This window comes from Calliphora vicina, chromosome 4 (assembly GCF_958450345.1).
Source record: "Calliphora vicina chromosome 4, idCalVici1.1, whole genome shotgun sequence".
Classification (NCBI taxonomy): Eukaryota; Metazoa; Arthropoda; class Insecta; order Diptera; family Calliphoridae; genus Calliphora; species Calliphora vicina.
The window spans coordinates 90,246,560-90,261,546 of record NC_088783.1 but is presented as its reverse complement, the minus strand read 5'-3'; the positions used below and the strand labels follow the sequence as shown (position 1 = coordinate 90,261,546).

General features: G+C 33.0%; 1 protein-coding gene across 1 annotated transcript; it reads left to right on the top strand.

The window, feature by feature from the left end:
- The first annotated feature begins 3,928 nt into the window (after positions 1 to 3,928).
- LOC135958548 (uncharacterized) lies at positions 3,929 to 9,061 on the top strand. The gene has a single exon (XM_065509450.1). It carries the CDS (start codon positions 3,929 to 3,931, stop codon positions 9,059 to 9,061), a length of 5,133 nt encoding a protein of 1,710 aa, XP_065365522.1.
- The last annotated feature ends 5,926 nt before the right edge of the window (positions 9,062 to 14,987 follow it).

Below are 14,987 nucleotides of genomic sequence, written 5' to 3'. Positions count from 1 at the left end.
TCTAATGGCAACCGTATCAAACTGGAACTTGAACACATTAAATGGTGTGGTGCCATCAAAACTGGGAGCCTTTATTCTACTCGATGTTTCTGAAATAACTCGGACCGGTCCGTCTTGGCATTGAAGCTTATTAACCCTGGATGGTTACTGTTCGTCGAATCGACGAATCTCATTTACTATTTATCATATAACTTTATTATGCGTGTTCAAATTACTCTCTTTTTGTCAACAACGTTAGTTAATGGCACTGTCCAACAAATTGAGACTTTTTGATTGGAACAGAATAGCGACCCTATAATTCTGAAAGGGCATGTTGAGTAGATCATTTTTGTAGAATAAACTTATAGTCCACGTGGTCGGAATTTTTTTTTACAGAGGGTTAATTTTTTCATTTTTTGATCGAAGGGAGCAGTATACCATGATAAAAATATAGAAGGTAGTTTCAATCAAAAATTTTTTTTTCAAATAAGGTTTTTTGAAGTTTCCTTATTTTGTGAGCATTATAAAAAGAGTTGCCACATTTCTAAAAATGATTTTTATTTTAGAGAAATTTTTTACAAAAAATGTGTAATTTATAATTTAGTATTTAAATAAAAATGTATGTTGTGTTGGAAGTTAATGTCTAAGAGAATTCTTATTGTCAGAGTTATATTGTGGAATTTTATGGAGATCATTTTTGTGGAAGATCTTAACCCTCTAGATCCTCTCCTTATGGGTCAATTTGACCCTTTTTTCGAGAAAATGAAAAAAAGTCCTTTCAAAAAGCACATTTAAGGATTAAAATATTCGACGATAATTTTTGCCGGAAAATTTCAAGGATACCAAAGATGTAGATAAAGCACTTTACGCTTAATTAGCAAAATTGCACGCAACCTTGGGTCTCACATTTTTAAAAAAAATCGCCAAAAATCAATTTATAATCCGACTGCGTGTAACTTTTTATAGGGACGACATAACTGTTAACAAGTTATTTTTATAGTATTCGAAATATTGGTGATATTTTAAAAAACAATTTCGAACCACCGTATGCCCGACATATCTAAAAAACTAAAAAAAGATGGAACAAATTTAAAAAAAATAAATAAACATAAATAACTCTTGACCTAAAAGTGATAATTTACATATGTATATATATTTTTTGTATATCTTCTCTAGGACTATTTATATTTTAAATATCAGCTCATTCGGATCATAAATAGATTTTTTGTGTAATCTTGCGAATTAAGCGTAAAGAGCTTTATTTACAACATTGGTATCTTTGGTGACCCCAACAGAAATTTTCCGGCAAAAATTTTCGTAGAATATTTGAATCCTTAAATGTCCTTTTTAAAAGGATTTTATTTGATTTTCTCAAAAAAGGGTCAAATTGACAACTAAAGATAGGAGCTAAAGGGTTAAGATCTTCCACAAAAATGATCCCCATAAAATTCCATAATATAACTCTGACCATAAGAATTCTCTCAGATATTAACTTACAACATTTTTTTCAGTTAGTATACTGCTCCCTTCGATCAAAAAATTAAAACTTTGACCCACTGTAAAAAAAATTCAGACTAGCTGGATTATAAGTTTATTCTACAAAAATGCTCTACTCAACATGCCCTTTCAGAATTATAGGGTAGGGTTAAATTCGTATCGAATTTCAAGAGAGAAAAATAATTTTTATTTATATATTACATTATTTTTCTTATTTTTTAATAAAATGCTTAACTAAAAATATTTTTTGTATATTTTTTACTTTAAAAATCGTTCCGTTAGAACGTTTTTTAAAAATAGTTCGTCGATTCGACGAAGAGTAACTTTAATGTACTAAAATGAAGAGTAACCTTCCAGAAGTTTCTTGAATGGTTCTAGAATTTTCGTTCAATTTCGCTTCCAGGTTCTCGTTGTTTACTTTAGAAGTTTCTTGAAGTTTCATTTGCATTCCTTCCATCTTTTCCATCATAGCCGTAAACATTGTGCTTAAATCCATGCTGCTTGTTGTTGAACGTGTAGAAACTTCCATTTCTTCCTTATACTCGAATTCGTAAGCACCGATGTCAATATCACGCCGCTTGAATTTGTCTATCTGCCTCTTCTGCAATTCTGCCTTGTTACCTGCTGTTTGTAGCTCCAACTTACTAAATTCTTTCTTGAGTTGTTCAACTTTTAGTTCCTCAAACTTCATGCTTATTATTTTGCAATCCCACTTCTGACACCAATTGTTACGTTTTTTTTTTTCAAAACGTTGGTTTATTTCCTTTAAATAAACCGGATACTTTTAATTGCAAATAAAAGCCGTTTAGTAGTTTGAAAATTGTAACAACTCTTTATTTATTTAAAATGTACAACAACAGAATTAAATAGTCACTCAGTGTTTTTTTATACACGTTTATAAATTCGCAGAAATACAGACACACTTTATAATGTACACGAATTCACTTGAAAAATACAGCACACTTTAAGGCACTCAGTTGTTGTTTATTCGAATAGCGTCTCTGATAAACTCACTAACGACTTCAACCTCTGCCACAATTTATAACACTGCTGTTAGGTCACCGTATCATATTTACTAATAATCTGTATTGTTATTATTTATAGTTATTATTCATTTGATTCATTTGTTTTATTTTCCATTTTTTATTGTATTAAATTTGTTCATATTTTTGTCTCACTGTTGTCACTGTAATTTGTTAGCATTTTTGTTCATACTAACCACTGTAACTTATTTTGTTAATGACCCGTTAGTTTTTATTATATGTTTCTCACTTCAATTCTTGTAACAAGTATGTTGTTGTTGTTCTTAAAAATGCAATATATTTAGTATTTTGTTTTTGCATACATTCATATACATATAGGTACATACTTATTGGTAATAAGTTGAATTGGTACATTGGAAGTGAGAGACAAATAATAATACATACAACAACAACAGTGTAGCCCTTATTTACATGATCAATTGTTAGGCTTAAGAACTTTAATTTTAAATAAAGAAAACATTGTCATAGTTGAATTCAAGCAAGAATCATCTCCTCTTTTATTTTGTCGGTACCACGGTCGCAATTTCTTTTAGTTTCGGTTTATATCACTGCCCAACAAACCTTTTCAGCAACATATAGACAACAATTCGAAATATACAGAATTGCTCTATATCGTTGCCGGTGAAGAAAAAGCTCTTCATCGTACATTTTGGCGCCCAACGTGGGGCACGAAGTTTATCCAAACTTTTGCTAAATTTGTCGTCCTGCCGGTCCGTGGTACATTCCAATTTGTTCGTTGAAGTACATCTTAAATCTACAAGTGTACAGGTCGTGCGTGAGTGGATTGTTCGTTGTTAAACAAACAAAAAAGAAAAAAAAAACAATTTTGTTAAAAAAGAAACTTTGTGGTACAAACTAAAAATAAAAAACAATTTTATTAAAATAAAAACTTTTGTGAAAAATAAAGAGACAGTGTATTTAAAAACATTTTGGAACAAATTGTTGTGGCATAAATTGAACAAACATATAAATTAAAAATATTTTTGTGAGCTCTTTAAAAATAAATTTTTGTTAAAGCATAAACATATTACAGTTGCATTAATTGAAATTTAATCTAACCAAATATAAAATTTGTTGGCTCGGTACATAAAAACAGTTTTTGTGGAAAAATAAATAAATAACAGTGACTTTAATTTTTGCCGCTTATCGTTATATACAAAAATACATAAACAGTGCGTGATTTATTTGGTTCCAGTATATAGTGTAATATTTTCTGTACATCAAAATTTTTGTCGCTCGCAATATTGCGGTACATATATAAAATAAATATATAAGGCTTGTATATAATCATTTTTTGGCGTAAATTATTGGCGTCGATTACAGTGCTAATCACAAATTGTGTCTCCATTTTGTGAATTCTTTTTGGAAATTTTTTGGCTCTCCTAACCCAACTTTTTGAAACTTTCGAGATGACTTTGGAAGAAGTTAAGCAGCAACGGGCTAATACTAAGAAAAGTATAACCCGCATCAAAAACCAAGTTGAAGCCAATGGAAGGGGTGAAGGTAAGACACTTTCGTCAGCCGAGTTGAAGTGCCGTTTGGGGATTTTGGAGTCATATTTCAAGCAGATACTGACGTATCAAACCCAAATTGAGAAATATGATCCTGATGACAATGGTAGGCCCGAAATTGAAGACTTGTACATCGCAGCGAAAATGAATATTCAAGCGCAACTTGGTGAGGATGTCCACAATACAACCATGTCCGACTCTACAATTTGTTTTCCTGTTAACAACAATAAATTGCCTCAGCTCAAATTGCCTACATTTAGTGGTAAGTACAGTGAGTACAAAAATTTTATAACGTCGTTCAACCAAGTTATCGATCGTGAGTTTGGCCTATCGAATATCGAAAAATTTAACCATTTGCTGAACTGCCTCCAAGGCCAAGCATTGGAAACGGTCAAGGCTTTCCAGATTACGAATGAAAATTACCCCAAGGCTCTGGAAAGGCTGAAAACGCGTTACGACAATAGCTCACTGATTTTTATGGAAAATATTACCACTCTATTTGAACTTCCAGCCATGTCCAAATACAATTGCGCACAATTACGAAGTCTCGTTGATAATGTTTCTGCTCTTTATAGCTCCCTTTTGTCTCTAGGCTCAGATAGTGACATTGCTAATTCGATGCTGATCTACATAGTCTTGGAAAAGGTTGATGATGAGACAAAAAGAAAATGGAAAGACTCTTTGGATTTCACTGAACTGCCATCATGGGATGATTGCTCCAAGGTTCTTGAAAGGCATTGCCAATTTTTGGAATCGGTTGACACCAGCCATACAAATGTGGCCCACCGTAAGCCTGACAATCATCAATCTGGTAAGTCCAAATATAAAAGCTCAAAAACTGGCTATTCTTTTTCGGTTTCGAAACGTGTTTGTGTTCTTTGCACAAAAACTGACCACACAATTACTCGTTGCCCTCGCTTCAAAGATATGGATGTCGGTCAACGTTTTGAAAATGTCAAACGACTAGGGCTTTGTCTTAATTGTTTGTCAAAAGGGCATCAAGTTAACAGCTGTTCCTCTACATTCAAGTGCAAATCTTGTTCTCGCTTGCATCACAGTTTGCTTCATCGGTCTCAGTCAGCTTCTAGGCCCTCGTCCCCGACTGCTGAACCATCTACTTCTCGTGCTGCCTTGAATGACTCTCATGCCTCGGTCCATACTCATATGGAAAAATCCTCACCGGAACAGGTGCTTCTTGCTACTGCCATGGTTCTAGTTCGTGACGCTACAGGTCACTATCAATTCGGACGTGCTTTGTTGGATTCTTGCTCTCAATTGAATTTCATTACGGATGAATTTTCTCAAAAATTGCACTTGCCTCGTAGAAAACAAACTACAGAAGTCGCTAGCATTGGTAATACTCATAGTAAAACGAAATATAGGTCGTCAACAAATGTGAAATCTCGAGTTACTGATTTTGAAGTGTCCCTTTCATTTTGTGTCACACCTCATATTTCTTATCAACCTGATGCTGAATTAGATGTCTCAACCTGGAATTTGCCCCCAAATACTCAGCTTGCAGATGAAAACTTTTTCAAATCAAAACGAATTGACTTGCTTATTGGTACAGAAACTTTCTTTGATATTTTGTCAGTTGGTCAAATTAAACTTGGTCCGAATTTGCCAAAATTACATAAAACTCTATTTGGATGGATTGTAGCTGGTCGTTATTTATCAAACCAATCGAACGATACTGGTTCTTCTTGTATGCTCTCGATAGAAGAGGAAGTTGATTTAAAATTACAACGATTGTGGGAAATCGAAGAAATTCCATCTGGCTCAAATACTTTGACTCCAGAACAAGCTGATTGTGAATCGTTTTTCAATAATACTGTCCATCGTGAATCTTCCGGTAGAATTGTTGTTAAATTACCCTTCAAAGAATCCGCTGACACTTTAGGTCTCTCGCGAAATATGGCTCTTAAAAGATTTGCATCTCAAGAGAGACGATTTGCTCGTGACAGCAATCTCAAATCACAATATGTGAGTTTTATGAAGGAGTATGAAGATTGTGGACATATGAGTCTTGTTCGTAGTCCCCGCTTAGATGTGCCTCATTATTTCATCCCTCACCATTGTGTTTTCAAACCTAATAGTACTTCAACAAAATTAAGGGTGGTCTTCGATGCGTCCTGTCCGTCATCATCTCAAAGGTCTCTCAATGACATTCTTATGGTTGGTCCAACGATTCAAGATGAGCTGTACAAAATTTTACTTCGTTTTCGTCTTCATCGTTTCGTTATTACAGCTGATATAGTAAAAATGTATCGGCAAGTGCTTATTGACTCTTCCCATAGAAAATTCCAGTACATTTTGTGGAGAAATTCTGAAGAAGAAGAAATTCGCACTTATCAGTTGAATACAGTTACCTATGGAATGTCTGCTGCTCCCTACCTAGCCATTAAAAGTCTTCACTATCTCGCAGACCAGTACATGGACCAATTCGAACTTGGTGCAAAAACTATAAAGTCATCATTTTATGTTGATGATTTTATCGGTGGTGCAGATTCAATAGAAGAATTGACTAAAATTAAGACAGAGGTGAATGAAATTCTAATTCGTGGTTCGTTTCAATTGGACAAATGGCACTCAAATCATAGAAGTTTTCAAGACGACAAAACTATAAAAGATCTAAATATTGATGAATTAGCTGTGACCAATGCTCTTGGTATTACTTGGGATCAACAAAAAGATGTATTTCTATTTTCGTTTACACCTAAAGTTCAAATTGATGGAAAAATCACCAAAAGAACAATTTTGTCGCTCTCTTCATCACTTTTCGATCCCTTAGGACTCTTAGCTCCGCTTATTATAAAATCCAAAATCATCATGCAAGAATTGTGGATTCTCAAAATTGGCTGGGATGAATCTATCCCTCAAGAACTACATTTGGCTTGGGAATATTTTGTTTCTGATCTCAAAACGTTAAATTCCCTTGAAATCCCTCGTTTTTGTCTCGCTGCTGAATCTCAATCAGTTCAACTTCATGGCTTTTGTGACTCATCAATTCGCGCTTATGGATGCTGTTTCTACTTTCGTGTTAAAACTTATTCAGGAAATGTCTCTGTTCGTCTTTTTACTGCCAAATCTAGAGTTGCCCCGACGAAAAGAAAATCATTGCCAAAACTTGAACTATGTGGCGCACAACTTTTGGCTAAATTATACTCTAAAGTCAAAAATCTTTTCGCAATACCAAATCTTGAAGTATTTCTATGGACAGATTCTCAAATAGTTCTTCACTGGTTAAAGCAACATTCTTCTACGTTATCCGTTTTTGTTGGCAACAGAGTATCGGAAATTCAGGATCTAACTACTGGCTGTATTTGGCGACATGTTCCAACGCATTTTAATCCTGCTGATATCGTGTCTCGTGGTTCAACTGTAGAAGAACTCGCTTCATCTATCTGGTTCAATGGACCAGCATTTCTCACTCTCGGTGCTAGTAAATGGCCTCCTAATAAAATAGATCAACTATCCATAGAAAATCAACAAGATATCGACCGGGAAAAACGCAAAACTGTACTCTCCCTGGAAGCAACATCTAATTACATTCTGGATTCGGTTGAAAATTATAGCTCATATTTAAAAATTATTCGTATTGTTGCGTGGATGCTCCGTTTTTCTCAAAAAACAAAAACTAATATTTTCCATTCTGATTCTTTACAGCCCCAAGAATTAGAAAACGCCTTGCTCAGAATAGTTTTTAATCTACAGCAACATCATTTTCAAGATGATATACAACGAGCTCTGAAGAAAAACGATCCTCAAGGTGCACTAAAGTGTCTCAATCCCTTCATCGATTCATCAAATGGATTCAACTTGCTCAAAGTCGGTGGTCGCTTGGAATTCGCAGCAATTTCTGAAGGTCAAAAGCACCCTATAATCTTGCCCAGCAAAAATCATTTCGTCGACTGTTACGTGCGTCATCTACACATCAGCAACTACCACGCAGGACCCAAGGCTTTAATGTCGTTAATCCGCCAGAGATTTTGGATCATCAATTCAAGAAACCTATGTCGTCGTATCGTTAATTCGTGCCCACAATGCATTCGTTATCGCCCAAGGTTGCTTCAACAAATGATGGGCAATTTGCCCGTAGAACGACTTAACCCTTCAAGGCCCTTCGCCAGATGTGCTGTTGATTTTTGTGGTCCAGTAAACACTTACCTAAGAATTAGAGGGAAGGTACCATACAAGACATATATTGCTGTTTTTGTTTGTCTCGCAACTAAAGCAGTCCATCTAGAAGTTGTATCAGACTTATCAACAGATGCCTTTATTGCTGCTCTTAAAAGGATGATTGGACGAAGAGGTCTACCCACAGATATATTCTGTGACAATGCCACCAATTTTGTTGGTGCAAACTCTAAGTTGGCTCAACTAAAATCGTTCCTTTTTGATCCTAAAAATTCCAATTTTATAATAAATTATTGCTCAAATCAATTTATTAATTTTCGCTTTATTCCCCCCAGGGCACCACATTTTGGCGGATTGTGGGAGGCGGCCGTCAAATCGGCCAAGGGACACCTAACCAGGACCCTCGATAACACAAGGCTCACATATGAGGAACTTGCAACTGCAATGATTGATATAGAAGCAATTCTAAATTCGAGGCCTATTTCGCCCCTATCATCCGATCCCAGTGACTTTGAAGCCCTTACACCAGGCCATTTCCTGATAGGCGCTCCCTTACGCAGTTTGCCAGAACGTGATGTCCCTCCAATTGAAATCAATAAACTTGAGTATTGGGCCCGAATAAGCGCCATAAAACAACATTTTTGGAAGAAGTGGTCCCACGACTACATAAACGAGCTCCAGACCCGCAATAAATGGACTAGCACCAACTCAAATATTTGTACTGGCTCCCTAGTAATCATTAAAGAAGATAATTTACCACCGCAGCGTTGGCTCATGGGTAAAATCATCAATATTGTTCGTGGTAGAGATGATCGAGTTCGAGTTGTCGACATCAAAACAACAAAGGGAATTATACGTCGCCCTATCCACAGACTGGCTTTACTATTTTCTTGAAAGTGTCCTTTCAATGGGGCCGGAATGTTAGGTCACCGTATCATATTTACTAATAATCTGTATTGTTATTATTTATAGTTATTATTCATTTGATTCATTTGTTTTATTTTCCATTTTTTATTGTATTAAATTTGTTCATATTTTTGTCTCACTGTTGTCACTGTAATTTGTTAGCATTTTTGTTCATACTAACCACTGTAACTTATTTTGTTAATGACCCGTTAGTTTTTATTATATGTTTCTCACTTCAATTCTTGTAACAAGTATGTTGTTGTTGTTCTTAAAAATGCAATATATTTAGTATTTTGTTTTTGCATACATTCATATACATATAGGTACATACTTATTAGTAATAAGTTGAATTGGTACATTGGAAGTGAGAGACAAATAATAATACATACAACAACAACAGTGTAGCCCTTATTTACATGATCAATTGTTAGGCTTAAGAACTTTAATTTTAAATAAAGAAAACATTGTCATAGTTGAATTCAAGCAAGAATCATCTCCTCTTTTATTTTGTCGGTACCACGGTCGCAATTTCTTTTAGTTTCGGTTTATATCACTGCCCAACAAACCTTTTCAGCAACATATAGACAACAATTCGAAATATACAGAATTGCTCTATATCGTTGCCGGTGAAGAAAAAGCTCTTCATCGTACAACTGCCATCTGCACTCTAGATTGTTCTTTTGTTCTCTACTGAACTTTCTACAATGTTCTTTAACTGTCAAAACAAGCAAACATTCAGCGTTGCCATACTTCCCAGCAAAAACTATACTTACTTAGTAAGCCAGCAAGTAATATTGGAGCCAAGGCATAACTACTTATTATTTGACTGAAACACTACTTATCTTTGTGCAAGATTTTTAAAAAATTCATGGGTCAAACTTACAAATGTACTTACAATCAGTTAAAAAATAAGTGTAAATTCACAACAAGAATATGTAGCTAAAAAAAAAAACAAAAAACACAAAAATTGAATGCTCGGTATAACGAATGGCGAGAAAAAACAAACGACCAAATTTTTAACATTGATAACCTTATATAGCGAACATTTCGAAATTTGTACGCTCAATATAACGAACAGAAAGTATAAAAAAACAAAAGTATTAAAGAATGTAAAAATAAGAAAGTTATTCGTTACAGTACCGTTTTCAATGGTTATGCATTAAACATATTGAAGACAGCAGGCTTTCGACTTCAATCTGTCAAAAATAGAATGCACACGTTTATATGAAGACGATTCTTTTGACGACAGCACAACTTCACGACGCCACGACTTCGTTTGCTCGCCAAAGCCGTAAACATAGCCATAACATAAGCATTTTTTACAATACTCGATTTGTGGTGCCATAACCATAAACAGCAGTTGTTGATGTTTTCATTTGTTTATTGTGAATTATGAAAAGAAACAAAAGAAAAATATAAATTAAAACTCACCAAACAATTCAGCAACTATGAAAAATAAAAGTCAAATTATAAAAATACAAAAAAATACGTTAATTTATCAATCAGCTGTTTATGGTTATGGCAGAAAATCAAAATTCAGTTGATATCTACGGTTACGGTTATGGTATGTCACCAATAATCAAATACAGTGTTGCCCATAAGCTTGGTTCGAACAGCTGTTTTATATGGTTATGGCTATGGTACGTCTAATTGAACCTTTAGAGTCTAAAGTCTAAAGTTTAGACTAATTTATATTTTTGTCAACTTCAAAACAGAAATAGTGTTGCTAATATAATAAAAAAATGTAAATCAAATCAGTGCTTAAAAAAAATATTTTTTTTTTACTTCATTAAGACAAGTTTCTGATAACCATATTGAAATAAATTATATATATATATTTACTCAAAATAATTGTTTAAATCTTAATTACTTTGGAATTTTGTACGGTTATTTTTTATTAAAGTAAAAAATTAAAGTGACACCACTGAATTATAATTCAGCTGTTTACTTTGAAGCTGTCGTCTTTAAAAGAATTCAGCGGCTGCCGCACGACTTCAACTTCCGCCAGCAGCATTTGTGTTCCTGAAGTCGAGGAGCCTGCTGTCTTCAATGTGTTTAATGCATTACTCTCTTTAATAATAGGTGCTGTCATTTTTTCTATAGTCGTTTTAATTGCTTGTTTCACAATATCAAATGAAAGATTTCGTTCGCATTCTAACCCCCGTAACACGAAGTCTGGTTATGTTAAAGTGACTAATAGTTAAAGTGACAGTTTTCATACAAAAATAATTTTAACCGACCGTATAACTAATAGTTAACACCTAACCAGGCTTCGTGTTAATCCGGGTAAGCGAAAGAAAACTGATTCGTTCACATAAACATGACGTTAGGGAATCCAAAATCAGCTTTCTTTCGCTTACAATGTGAACGAAATCTTTCATTCGATATTCTGAAACAGGCTATAATTATGGAAGTGTTCACGTGAATTAAATATGGGAAACCGTAGAAGAATTTCATTGAAAGGAAAAGTAAAAAATTCAGATGAATGAAATATGGAATAACAAAATTCTCAACATTTTGAAGAAAGTAAAAACAAACATTTTATCGTGACTAAGTGGTTTCCTGTAAATTATCTTCACACAAATTAAGTGGAATCTGGAATCTTCAAAATCTGTTTTTTTTAAATGTTTGTAAAAAACAGCTCATTCAACCTAGGGATCAAAATGCCATACGTTTAGTTAAATTCCAATACAGAAAAAGATGTCCAAAATTAAAAAAAAAAACATCTCGATATAACGAATTTTTCAATTTAACGAATGGGCCTGACAACATATCGTTCGTTATACCGGGATTTGCCTGTACTTATTCTAGTAAATAAAATAATGTGCACTCATTACAAAATAATGCATGAAATAACTAGTTGTCATTACAAAAATTCACAAAATTTTTGCTGGGTTACGATCAATGGTCAACTCAAAGCTTTTATTTAATGTTAATAATGCCCACAGATATGTTACAGTTTGAGAGGCACTGCTTCCAAATAGCATTATGCAACTTTAAATCAGCCGTTAAAATCGTTATATTTGAATTCAAGTACAATTGCGTAACAATATTATTAGTAGTTAAATTCCAATGTGTATTATTTATATTTTACTGGAATTTAATAGCTGAATCTTCACATCTTTATGTTTGCAAATTTTCAAATATATCTATGTGTAAGTATGTGTGTGTATTAAAATAATGTTAAGAAAATCTAGTCAAAAGTTATGTGAACACCTTTTTGTCGTAGAGTGATAATCATGATATTATCATGATATTCAAGTGTATGTGAATGGGCTATTAGCTAAATTATAAATCAAAGTTTCTATAAATAAAATTCTGAAAAATATAATTTTTGATGAATTATTAAAAAACCCTTTGGCAACCTTGCTATGTATATATAGCTCGATCGTAAATATCATAGTCAGAAATAAAGAATACTTTAAGAGAATTAAACTCGAATTTACTTAAGTGTTTACTTTAGGTCCATTCTGACGTTGAAGTCGACTCTAAATATAAAACTAGCTGAAGCTGTTTTTAATCTTCGCCAATTAAAAAAGATAGGCAAAAAGTAAAAAATTTTAAGTTACAAAATATTGGTAGAAATTTTGCAATTATTGAACAGTTATCAATAAAATTAGTACCAAAATATCCTAAATATGATATTAATCCTATCTTTTCCATTTTTCCACCACAAACAACTTTTTTTCGTTAGTTGTCCCGGTTACTTTTATTGTTTATCTTTTTTAATTTTCTATGTCAACTGTTCAGCGGTGCACAGTGGGGCAGAATCGAAATATTTTTGGAAATAAATCTGGCATTTCTAAACGTCTAGTCCGATCGGGATAAAATTTTACGTGGGCGTAGACAAGGAGCATTCGAGTTTAAGTTATTAAAATACAAATGCTCCAGGGTCGTCGATATGGGGGATCAAAGTAGGATACCTTCGACATGTAAAATTTTTAAACACAAGCCATTTTTTTGTTTCTCATCCGATTTCAAAGATTTTAATATTTTTGAAAACTATTCAAAAAATAGTTGTTTTTTGGGCGAAAAGGTGACTTAACTCTTTTTTAATTAAAAAAAACTTTCTTTAAGAACATATAACAATTTTATGTTTATCTGAAAGATATCTTTACGGAGAACATTTTGATATAAAAACCATGTCCTATTCTTCGAATATGGCATATTTTTGAATCTAATTAAGATATTGACTTGAAAAATTAACTTATCTAAACAAAACAAGTAAGAGAGCTATATTCGCCTGTGCCGAATTTTATATACTTCACCAAAATATACTTTAAAATAAAAATTTTAAATATTTTTAGGCAAACAAAATTTAATTTTTTTTCCAGTTGTTTTTTCGAAATTGTTTTTTTTAAATTTTTTTTTTAAATTTAATAATTTTTTTTTTAATATTAGTGAAAAAAAATTCGGGTTAAAAAATATTTTTTCCGATTTTGACTCATTGTAGGTCCAACTACTATGATGTTATATACGTCGTTGCAAAGGTCTTTGAAATATCTATCATTAGATATCCATATTGTCTATAGTAATGATTTAGTAATCCAGATATGGGTAATAATAGGTCAAAAATCGAGGTTGTCCTGGTTTTTTCCTTATATCTCAGCCATTTGTGGACCGATTTTCTCGATTTTAAATAGCAACCGAGCCGGAATTTCGGAGATATTGTGTATCATTCGTATATGTAAGTTATTTGGGGGCTTCAGAAAGTTGATTTCAACACACAGACGCTATCTATAACGATTCTGAATATATATACTTTGTGGGGTCGCAAATGAAAAATGTAGAAATTACAAACTTATATATACCCTTGCCACTCATGGTGAAGGGTGTACAAATATAGCTTGGAATAAATGTGGATCAAATTGTTCCTAATATTTGCAATCCTATTAAAATTTGGATATAAATTTTAGTTTTTGAAACTCAATGAATATGTAATAAAATCTTTATTTATTAACGAAACTCAATGAAATTTTCAATGTTTTTTAAGTTTGTCATTCCAAATAACAAGGTGTAAACTTGTCAAAAGGTCAAAGGCAATCCCGCAATTCCTAAAAATTGGAGAGAAAACCCTAAAAATGGTATTTTTTACAATTTTGCCTATAGGGTCCACATTTCCTTCGGGGCTGGAAAAATACTTTGGCGATGAATAGGAAACACATCAAGGTTTTTGCTTTTTGTTTTCTGATCCCAGCTTTGGGATTTTAGAACATGTTGCCCAAAGTTGAATTTTTGATAAAAATTATGTCAATTTCCGAAGGGCAACATATTCGAAGAACAGGACATGTTTTTTATATCAAAATGTTCTCCGTAAAGATATCTTTCAGATAAACATAAAATTGTTATATATTCTTAAAAAGTGTTTTTTTTAATTAAAAAACAGTTAAGTCACATTTTCGCCCAAAAATAAACTATTTTTTGAATATTTAAATTAAAAATCGTTTCTTTTTGAATCCATAATCGATATTGCTCTAAAATTTTTTATATGTTATTCGTAATTTAGTAGTCTAACTAGCAAAAAAAATTCGAGTCTATTCGGTCCAAAATAACGACCCATATTTTTAAAAAAGCGCACCAAGGTATGGCAAAATTATAAAATTTCAATTTTGAAATGCCTATAACTCGGAAATTATAAGAGATAAATATTGAAATCGGATAGGAAACAAAAAATTGCACGTATTTAAAAATTTTACATGTCGAAGGTACCCTACTTTGATCCCCCATAGCGCCCCTGGATCATTTGTATGGAACATTTTAATATCTTAAATTCGAATACTCCTTGGCTACGCCCACGACAAATTTTATTCTGATCGGAACAGCCGTTTAGAAATGCCAGATTTATTTCCAAAAAATTTTGATTCTGCCCCACTGCCACTTGTCTGGTTTTTATTGTATATTGAATGAAAACATT